The sequence below is a fragment of the Hyalella azteca genome, unplaced genomic scaffold, assembly GCF_000764305.2.
Source record: "Hyalella azteca isolate HAZT.00-mixed unplaced genomic scaffold, Hazt_2.0.2 contig6125, whole genome shotgun sequence".
NCBI lineage: Eukaryota > Metazoa > Arthropoda > Malacostraca > Amphipoda > Hyalellidae > Hyalella > Hyalella azteca.
This window is the reverse complement of record NW_025936293.1, coordinates 32,193-43,004: the sequence shown is the minus strand read 5'-3', so window position 1 is coordinate 43,004 and position 10,812 is coordinate 32,193. Positions and strand designations below refer to the sequence as shown.

The 10,812-nt window shown below is 39.3% G+C and overlaps 1 protein-coding gene across 1 annotated transcript in view; it reads right to left on the bottom strand.

The window, feature by feature from the left end:
* Positions 1 to 9,703, bottom strand: part of LOC108682468 — a gene marked incomplete in the record, with an annotated part of 14,039 nt that extends 4,336 nt beyond the window's left edge. Inside the window, 9 exon segments of the mRNA XM_018171633.2 lie at positions 1,264 to 1,842; positions 2,554 to 3,196; positions 3,726 to 3,919; positions 4,428 to 5,577; positions 5,883 to 6,034; positions 6,806 to 6,935; positions 7,568 to 8,182; positions 8,643 to 8,811; positions 9,179 to 9,703. Coding sequence (XP_018027122.1) covers positions 1,264 to 1,842; positions 2,554 to 3,196; positions 3,726 to 3,919; positions 4,428 to 5,577; positions 5,883 to 6,034; positions 6,806 to 6,935; positions 7,568 to 8,182; positions 8,643 to 8,811; positions 9,179 to 9,330 — 3,784 coding nt within the window.
* Between the last annotated feature and the right edge of the window lie 1,109 nt (positions 9,704 to 10,812).

Sequence of the window (10,812 nt, the reverse complement as noted above, 5' to 3'; positions counted from 1 at the left end):
CACTCCATTTAAATATTTTTTTTATCAGTGTATGAAGGCAGGAAAATGGTACCTACTTTGCTTAGTACAAAATTTTGAACTTCAAAACTGGCAAAAAGTCTATGGTTCTGACCAAGGACTACTACACACATTGTAATACTATTGTATGAAACAATTATGGGCATATCATTTGTTGATGCCACTAAAACACCAGCATTTTCATAGTGTAGGCGATCGCCTCTGCTAGCAGAGGCTGGACATAGGCTATGCATGTCCTGTGTGTAGTAGTCCTTGTTTAATACATAAATAAATTTTTTTTCTTACAATTATTTATTCTATCAATTGATTCAAGCATTGTCTACGACTTTACGCGAGTGTGCAAAATTTCAGATCGATTGGACTGGTAGGAGTGTGTTAAATATCGATTATAAGACCAATAAACAAATAGCAAGAAGTGAATTTAAAGAGAAGTGCTGTAATGAAGGATTGTCCAAGCACATCTGCACAATACAGAACTAATTACGTCAATTTACTGGCAATGCAAACGTCGTCTTTTCACAGGACGCACTACTCGACTTTCGAATCAAGCTTATGAAATCTCTGGTTAGTCGCTCGATGCATTTCAGATTTTATACTCATCCAGCAACTTACAGAATTTGTTATAATATGTATGGTAGTAACATATAGATCTGAAACATATGAAATAAGAAAGTAAGTTATTAGGGCCAGAAGGTAACTATTGTTGATTTCACGTGTAAGTAGCCTACTAACTCTAAACGACCGTTGAGTAAGTAACTGCGATCTCGACTGTCGATCCTCGATTTTAGACGTTTTATGTTAATTTTCGCGATATTGACTTGAAAAGAAATTACACACATTAGTCCATCATTATGCATAATAGGTGTAGTATCGGTAATTTAAATGGGAAATATTATAAAGAAGACAGATCCAGTGCGCTACAAACAGCATAATAAGATTGGGAGGTTAGGTTCGCTCACGCCCAGTGATGCTAATGCGACATTTAAAGCTGAACGTTTCATATGCTGAGACATCGTCATTTAAATTCAAAGATACACCGTCAGTAGACAGAAAGTTCTCCTTCGTCAACAGATAAATTAACCGTTTTAATGTAGTAATTCTAATATAAAACCCTTGTAATTTGAGACTACATCAGTAGGAAAATCACAATATTAAGGGAATACAATTGAGGATTCGGTTTCATTTTTGTAAGAATTTCTGGCCCAAATTTACGAGAGAAAACAACTACGTAGTGACCGCACTCACCAGCGTGCGTGAAGAGGTGCTTCATGAGGGCTGAGCGTGTCTCGAAGCACTCCTCGCAGTGCACGCACTTGTACACGCACACGAACGCCTCCTCGCCCTGACTGGCGGTGTTGTTAGAGGCGGTCGTCTGTGCGTTCCCATCGTCCGTCTGCGCGCTCAGTTCCATCGCCTGCGCGCTCACGCCTGCCGCCTGGGTGCTTAGGTTCAACGTCTGTGCGTTATAGTCCGCCGTCTGAGCGTTTGTTAATACTTTTGTGTTGGTATCGTTAACGGAAGTCAAGGGTTGACAAGCTTTGCTTGTTGTTGCTTCTAGTTCATTGGTGCCAGAAATTTCCAGAGTTTTCATGCAAGTTCCATTGTTTTTGCTGAAAGCTGCATTATTATTGCTGTTAGGATTGGGAAACTTCTCGGAGTTGTCAGCGCTACAGGAGGCGTTCCTGGTAGTGCTGCCTGGACCAGGAGTTGACAACAGAGCTCGGGGTTTGATGTCAGGGGTGACGTAAACAAGACGGGGTTTGACATCAACATCCAAGGTTAACCTCGGCTTCACGTCTCTATTCTGCGAGCCGCCAAGCCTCCCTAAGTGAAAGCATTGAATTATGTGTAAAATGACACGCACTCATTAAGAATTACCTTAATTCAAATGAACAATTCAACAAAACTAAATTCAATCATTGTTTTTTCTAACTTATTTAATAATTATTACCGTATTTCAGTAGAGAGTACCGTAGCGAGTCAGTAGCGAGTACTACTGTATACTTAAATGAAACCAACTGTGAATGAATGAAACCAACGCCCAAATAGGGATTGAAAAGTTGCTGTATTGTGAGCTAACGACAATTTATGAGACTGAAGTCATCATCGAATGACATATGTAGTGAATGACATGAAATTCAGCAGATCTTCACATATGTAGAGCGTATTTCACGAGAAAACTAATAAATTTCCTTAATTATTTATTGCAGTTGAAAGTTAAAGACGCAAAAGTTAAGAAAGTCAAGAATGCCGGATAATACTCGACCGCAGGGATTTGCGAACAGCAGGAATGTTGAGTGAATTCTGAGTTCTTAATAATGACATAGGTAGTTTTCCAAGTATATTTTTTAATGTGTGCCATATTTGACTCCAGTCGTTCTTCATGCACTGTAATGACACAATTATACGAGAGCTAAATAAAAGCAGCCTTCTTTTAAAAGTATGACTTTAATCATGCAGGCACTACAAATATCAATACAAAGAAACCCGACTTGATACACACATAGGTTATAAGCTTAAAATAATTCCACTTACTCTGAAGTTTCGAGTTGAGGTCGCTGGCATGGAAGTATTCATCGCGAGACTCGAGTTCACAGTCTTCAGCAGATCCTGAGCTCACAGACCGTCGTAGCGAAGAACTTGCACTGCCAGTTTGGTTGCAGGAAGGGCTTACAGCGCTCTCTTTAAGGCGCAAAGAACTGGAACTTGCTGCCACCATGTGCACAGAATTCGCATCTCCAGACTCTGATAGAACTTGAAAAGAACTTGCACCTCTTTCCTCCATGCGCAACGCACTGCCAAAGTCACAAACTTTCACTGCGTTAGCCACAACACAACTAGAATTCGAGAGGCCGTTTTTGGATGTTGTGACATCGACGTCATCTGTAACAGTTACGTGTCGTTGAGCTTCATTAACGACACCCCAAGATCTATTTTCAAAATTACTATAATGATTGGTAAAAGTCCACGGGTCCTTGGAACCGAAATCGCATGACTCGTTTCCGTTGTCATGGTCGAAGCCAAGAGAAAGATGATGATCTTCAGGTGGATTCCACAGCGGCACATCCACCAGACTTGGGTTGTAGGAAGAGACAGAGGAGGGCGAAGGAGGGACGGAAGGACTGCGAATGTAGTCCTCTTCTCCATCCGAGGCACGAGTCTCCTCAGTTTCCTGTAACTGTAAATTAGGAATGTTACTTATTTTGGATGCCCATGTATAGAATTGTATCGCACATTCAGTTGCAGAGCTCGAGAAAACGCTGGTCATGACACCAAAACCTCTGATCTGCATACAACGTGAGTTATGTGAATGTACTGAAAACGATAACAACGTGAATCCAGTTAAATAATAACGTATACCTTTTAATCAAAAAAGCATGAAATGCTTCTGTCTGACTTCAGCGATCACATGGGGTTATTTACTGCATCTGATGCAATTTGTACTGGGAAAATTATGCTGGTTTTACCGAGGCCAAGCATTGTACTCGACTAAAGAAGATTATTACAGATATCGAATAGATAATTTAACTAGAATTTAGGGTAAACAAGCGGGACAGATGGTACTACACGCCCATGATGAATCATGAATCACGTCCTGTTTCTGTCATAACAAACCTCGTTTTGAGCAATACTTAGGTTTTAATTTACACCGAGAAATTCCTCCACCTTCTCTGAAGCTCTGCATTACAGGTCTACTTTCCTCTCACCTCTCTCTTGCACAACATTTTTAGTCCAGCCTCCTGCTTGATGCACACAGCGTCCAGACACTGTGTGTCAGCGAGAGCTTCCTCGCGCCGCTGCTGCTCTGTTGCTCTTAGCTGATCCACGGACACTCCTGACGCTTGCCTCCTGTCGGTGCTTTTCTGGGGCAAAGCTTCTCTCTCAAGTTTGATTATCCGACCTGAGTGCAACGTAGGAATGAATTCAAATGAATAGCCTATATAGAAGTAACGACAATAGCAAAAGTCAGGACACTGGAATCATGTGCAAATTCATCTTCAAGTAATAAGCAAGATAAATCATTTGTATCTCAGAATTAAAACAAATCTTATTCATGCATTGACGTAAAATAAGGGGGATTTGGAAAAAACTCACATCACTTGAGGCGGTAAAAAAATCACTGAGACTGAGAAGCAAGATAATCAACCACAATCACACATTAAACGAGGAAGTAAATAATAAATACAATAATAAATACACCCTCTTATTGGCATTAACGATCGAAGCAACACTAGTGCTGGCTATTTAAATTCATAGAAATACCTACAATAAAAAAACTGTTTCCATGCCTATCCATGAATTATGTCCCGGGTTCCAGATACTAGTTTAGAAGAACTAAAGTAATTTTTTCGACTGAATTTAAAGCAGATTTGTTCAACAGAAAAGCATGCAGAAGTACAAGCACTCACCAGGTGTCATCCTGAAAGGAGAACTGTTGGCCGCCCGGTAATGCAAGCCGTCAGCAGACAAATTAGAGACAGGTGAAGATTCTTCGACCCCCGCTGTAAACTGAGTGTCAGTATTCAGAGCACTTGGGTCTTGAGAAAGCCTTTCATCGATACCAAATCCTTGCTTGATTTTAGAATTGGCATTTTTAACTAAATTAGAACCTTCCCCAATGCTTTCGCCTGATGAATGTTTTTCAGAAGTGAATACAGATGTGAGACTTTTTTTGGACTCAATATTGTATTTGGCGGAAATTTTGCAGACTGAAGTGGTGCTGCGTTCAGTTTCTTCGGGCTTATCGGCAGCGTTGAGTTGTTTAGCTACGTTAGTCTGGACGGCAGGGTCACTCGATGTTCTGTCCTCATAAATGTGATCATTTTGATCGGCCATACATGAGGATCTCGAGGATACTGCAACATCTGTAATGTCATCAGCGGAAATTATAGAGCGGTGAATGTGGTCAGCAGAAGTCATCAAACTGGAAATTAAATCCGTGGGAACTAAGACTTCGTTGGCATTACCATTGAAAGCTGAAACATTTGCCACTTGATCATTAGAGATCGATAAGTCATTGGCGCCTGAAAGAATGCATTCAAGGGAAACTGATGTAGGTAAACTCAGACCAGATGAAGCCGCCGTGTTGGCACTCTTCTTCCCTGAATAAACTGTCGTATGTGAACCGCGGTCATTGGAATCTAGCGTGATGGTACAGTTGTTTTCAGATGAAACATTCGTGCTGGAAACACAGTCTGAGGAAACAGCAAAATTACTACTTTTGTCACCAGTATACTCGGTCGTGCGAGTAGTAGAGTTGTTATCAGTCAAAACTTTCGTTTGGGTTCCAAAATCTGAGGAAACTCCATTCTGAATATTATTATCCGGAGAAATAGGGTCATGAATTTGGCAATGGCGAAGTGACTTGAGAGGAGTATTCTTGAAGTTAATTTTTGCAGAATCGTGGCGCTGCCTCTCCTCTAAGACGATCTTTGACTGAGTGTTCCTCACACACGCTTGAGACTCGTCACTAGTGGTTGATTTATTGGCTTGAGCGTCGCCACGAGAATCTTCTTTAGCGAGAAACTCTTCTTTCTTCAAGAATTTCACAACAGATGCCTGGAAAATAATCGATGATAACCAATATAACACAAAAAATATATAAAATTATCTCGTAAGAAACCATTCAAGTTTAAATTGCTTATTATGTGAAATGAGTGGGCGTGATTCATACAGCTACGTCTTTTAGGTGCATGAGTAGATAACAACGGACCTTGTTATCACTACCTACAATTGACATCGTTATCGCTACAGCTGACCTCGTTATCACTACAACTGACCTCGTTATCACTACAACTGACCTTGTTATCACTACAGCTGACCTTGTTATCACTACAACTGATCTTGTTATCACTACAGCTCACCTTGTTATCGTACAGAGGCAGATCTGCCTTATATCTGACCAGCGCCGCGTCGGACTTAAGAGCGCACGACACGCGCGCCAGCAGATGGCGTCTCAGGGTGCCGGACTCCCTGAAGCTCCTGCCGCACACGCTGCACACGAACGGTCGCTCGCCTGACCAAGGCGCATTAAGGCAAACATTATACCTTCTAATTGCCAGTTCATATTTATTTAATTTACGGATCAGCTTTAAGAATATACTGAATATTTTATGCATGATCATGCTGGTATCCATAATACTTACTGGTCTACTTATAGGACTACATAGGGAAGGTCAGCAAAAAGCTCTTGTTGTTTACCACCATGGCATGGCTGTTAGAAAGGTGACAGATGCTCGTGACCATAGCGGTCATTAAGTAAGATTAACAGAGGGTATGATTGTGACCTAAGGGCAGTGTTGTGTTTAACAACGCAGTTCCCAGCGGCCATGATATCTAAGCTACATTGGCTCCCGGCCATGCTATTCTAAAGGCCTGGGGCCTTACTTTCAAAACTCGCTAAGTGAACGTAAGTACTTAAGTTCTATTTCATTGTCTGTGACTGGTGGATTTTGCTTGAAGGGCCGTCAATGATTGGCTGATGAACTTACGATCTCCTAACTTTTTTTGAAAGTATAGGCCCTGATCAATAGATTTATTGTCAATAAAAAATTGGTTAATTTGTGAGGGCTGATTCGAAATTAACTGCACAATATCCAATTCAGAAGGAAAAAGAACCCTTTCCTCCCTCACTAAAAAAATACAATTTTAAATAGCATAAAATCACGTAAATTATAAAAATAAAATCAATAAACCTGAGAGAAATGAGAAACACAAACAATGTATCAATAAATTATACAAGAATTTCAACCTTAAAATAAGAGGTCATTAGGAACGGGTAAGCTACCAGTGTGTCTGCGATGGTGCCGGGTTAAGGAGCCTTTAGTTTTGAAAGCCTGGCCGCAGCCGCTGAAGCCACAAACAAATGAGCGACTGCCAGCATGCACAATGTTCACGTGTTGCTGTAGGTTACGAGTCTGCGGGAAATAAAATTTTTGTATGTAACAGCTCTTTGTATTTTTGAAGATACTACTTAGGCTCTGATAACCATTCTTTTAAACTGTTGGTCTTCTGGCAAATAAGAGAAAAAGCCTGAAGAGATAAACATTACAATATTTCCTACCACTAACTATTAGAGCAAAGTAATGATTTATTTATTCCCCATAAGAACACCATAAGGAACAACACCAAGAGATGTTGCTGCTGATCTTCAATTATTGCTGAGAATATATCAATAGATTGCTCCACTCAACATTTGTCAGTGTTTGTGGCTAATTGTCAAAATAAATCTCTTAACTATGGACACAAGCTTAGAATTAATTAGCAATATAAGGCAGACATCTGCAGGATGCAATATATGAAAGCAACTACAGTCCTGGGCCCTATCAAAATGCGTAGAACTGACTTTGTAATCATTGTACATTGCTGCCCAAGTACATGTAGAGGCTTAGTATTTAATTTTTCAACTGACCACAGATATTTTTCAGATATTTCAAATATATGGTAGGTTAAATATTTAATGGTCTTATTCATTTTGCACTTTATAATTTCTGGACTAAAAATTACGAAGTGTAATTATTTCTTCAATATGCAAGACAAAATTACTTACATTCTTGAATGTTTGACAGCAGAGCTGACACGCAATTCCATCCACTTCATATACTGACATTGTGTCATCATCCTCCAGCTCTTCACAAGTCAGGTCTTCAGTGATAGCTTCTGAGGCTTTGATTTTGCTGCTTTGGCTTCCAGAGAATTTTGAAGCAGTTTGGCGAGGCTCCACAACCAGGCATTCATTTGAGACTGGAGCATTAGTACCACTGTCGTCCATAGTTATAGTAACAAAAGGATCTGATGATGAAGGGCCAGTCATCTGAATTTTTCCAAGCTCAAACCCATGAGACAATTCATAGTCATCTCTGCCATTGATGATTTGGTCAGCATTTGGATAAGGCAAAACATAGTCCTCTTCTGTTTGAGCATGACTGTTGCGAGCAGTAAATGTGTTCTGCTCAACATCCCTACATGCATCACTTGAAGGTGCTAAAGATGGATCATGAAATGGTTTATGGTCATTTGTTTTTGGAACTTCCTTGGTCATTTCAGGTAAACATGGATCCAATAACTCCAATTTGAATTTCTTTTTCAATGGTGGCAAGTTCATTTGAAATTTTGGTAGTCGAGGTAAAAATTTCTTGGAACCTAGATCTTCATTTTTCTTGTGCTGGATAATAAAACAAATATTCTAATAAAAGAGTGCAGCTACTCATATTAAAAAGATAATGCCCATATTAGAATTGTCACACTAACAAAAAGGAAGCTATTGAACTAAGTAGCTAAATGTACACACCATTTTAAATCCCCAACATTCATTACAAACCCATATATGAATCCAATGAACAATTGCAAGATAACTTAATACACACATCACACAAACATTGTCAAGATGAAATCTCCACTGGGATGAAACAAAATTTGAACAGAAGATATCATATCAAAAACATCATATCTTATGTATGACTACATTTCCTACATATTTTATAATTTAAATGTGACAGTTAAATATGAAAATGTCTGCCAAAACACAACCAACTTTAAAAATTGCTTAGACAACAATGAATTAATTGTTTTACAATGGACTGCAAATGGATAAAATTGACTTGGAAAAAAATGGATTTACTTACTTGCAAGAAGTAATGATTAACATAAGCCTTTTCCCTGGAAAATGTCAAGCTACAAAGGCGGCACTTCCAACGAAACTTCTCTAGTCCAGTGCTGACTTTGATGACACTGGACATCCATTCAGCTTGTGAATTTGGTGTGTTAACACCAACATTTTCATCCAGTTTGAATCTGAAATAAAATGGTTTAATATTATAAAGATTACGTAGTGCAGGCAGGTTTTCTGTATATAATATTATCATCAGACTAATGACATGAATATCTTTTGCACCTATACCAACTATGTTTCAAATGTAGGTATACCTAGTTTGTAAATCATAGTAAGTAAACTTTTGATAGAAAATGCCAAGCTCATTTAACCCTATAACTATAGCAGGTAGTATATTAGGTACCTAACTTTCAAAATCTCTTATCCCAAATAGACTTGCATAGCAAATATGCACTATCCTAGTGCAAAATCATACCCCTGAGTCCAAAAGGGGTAACCGGTATGCTTTTCAAGCCTTCATAAATGACAATATGATAGAAATATACAAACCTTGGCAAAATTAGACCTTGTAGTGCATCACATGCCTTTAAAATCATTATGCATTTTTCTTGCATAATCATATGGCATGCATAATCTTCAATACTTTCAAAATTATGTTGACATATCCCACAAATAAAAATATCACTAGTGAACACATCCATTTCTAAATTGCCAATGTAATTTTGAGTTGTGACTTGAGAGATGAGAGGTTTAGGCAGTACTAACTACTAAGGAAGAAGCAAAGCAGTGAAGATAGATCATGTAGTAGGTATACAGTAGTAGTAGGTACTAGTAGCTCATACTAAGAGGCAGTGTACAGTAGGTACGTAGTCATTCTGTGAGGCCTGAGCATTGATAAGTTTTTGGTCTCAGCTCAGACTGCTCAGTTGGCTGAGAATTTGACCCTGCCCCATGGCACGACACTTTCGAGTTTTGACGGAATCGGACGCACACAAATGGCATAACGTAAATTCGTGAATAACAAGTGAGGGACTTTTTTTTAATTTGATTTGAAGGCTTTGGGTATGCAGGTAGCACACCTCCCAGCCTGAGCACAACTGGGGTCTTGGTTCCCTGCAGGCATGTGCAAATATGGTACCTTAATACCCATTTATTGAACAGATATGAAAATTGTATTTGCAAAGGTGCAATGAAGCTTTCAACTTGCAGAGACACTATAGGCGTTGTACAACAAGCTCCTTGAATGTATCAAAGGGCAGAGTTTTGTACAGTTTCAAGTTGTTTAAACATTGACTTCGGAATGTCCCATAAAATTGTTGAGCCATACTCCATCTTGCTTCGTATGAACGCCACATACATTCTGCATAGTTTCCGTGAGACTCCCCACTTCACTGAACTTAGTGCTCAAAGTACTTGTATCCTTTTAAGGCAGGCAATGCGAGTTTGCCCAACATGCTCTTTGCAGGTGAGATGCGGAGAGTTGAAGAAAAACCCCAGCACTTTTTGCATACCACATACGTACTGTATATTCCTGATGCAGACCCAAAGTGTTACAGATGGAGTGGATCAATGAGATGTAAAGACCTGATAAGTACACTTTGCTGGGTTCAACTTAAACTGCCAGCAAGTGCACCAATCACCAATCTTGTCAAGAAACCGACAAATGGGGTAAAAAGGGACTGTTTTGAGCATTTTTGTTAATAACTTCTTACCATGAAACATTTCAGAAACATGTTTAGGCTCATTTTATAGCTCTTTGCGAGGGCTATCCAATGGCATCTTCAAAAAAAATTCCATATGCTATTTGTAAGGTGCCAGACACAAAATAAAACCGTCCTGATTTACCCCTGGGAACGGGGTAATCCGGGACAGAGATAGTAAATGATAGTTTTTAGAGAGATAGTTTTTAGAGATAGTAAATGTTTGATTTCTTGACTAGCTTTATACGTAATAGATAGTAAAAATGTTGAAGTTTACGCCACTATTTTTAGTTTTGCAATATTTTGATTAGTTTAGCTGCTATAACATTTCTACGAAATGTGGGACGCATGTCCCTATTTTCCCCGCCCGTCCCTTTTTGCCTCGTTTGACGGTACCTCTGCATGTGGCCACATGCTTCAATTAGGAATGCCCACTTACAAAAAGTGTTATATCATCAGCATATCCAATTAGCTTCACATGAG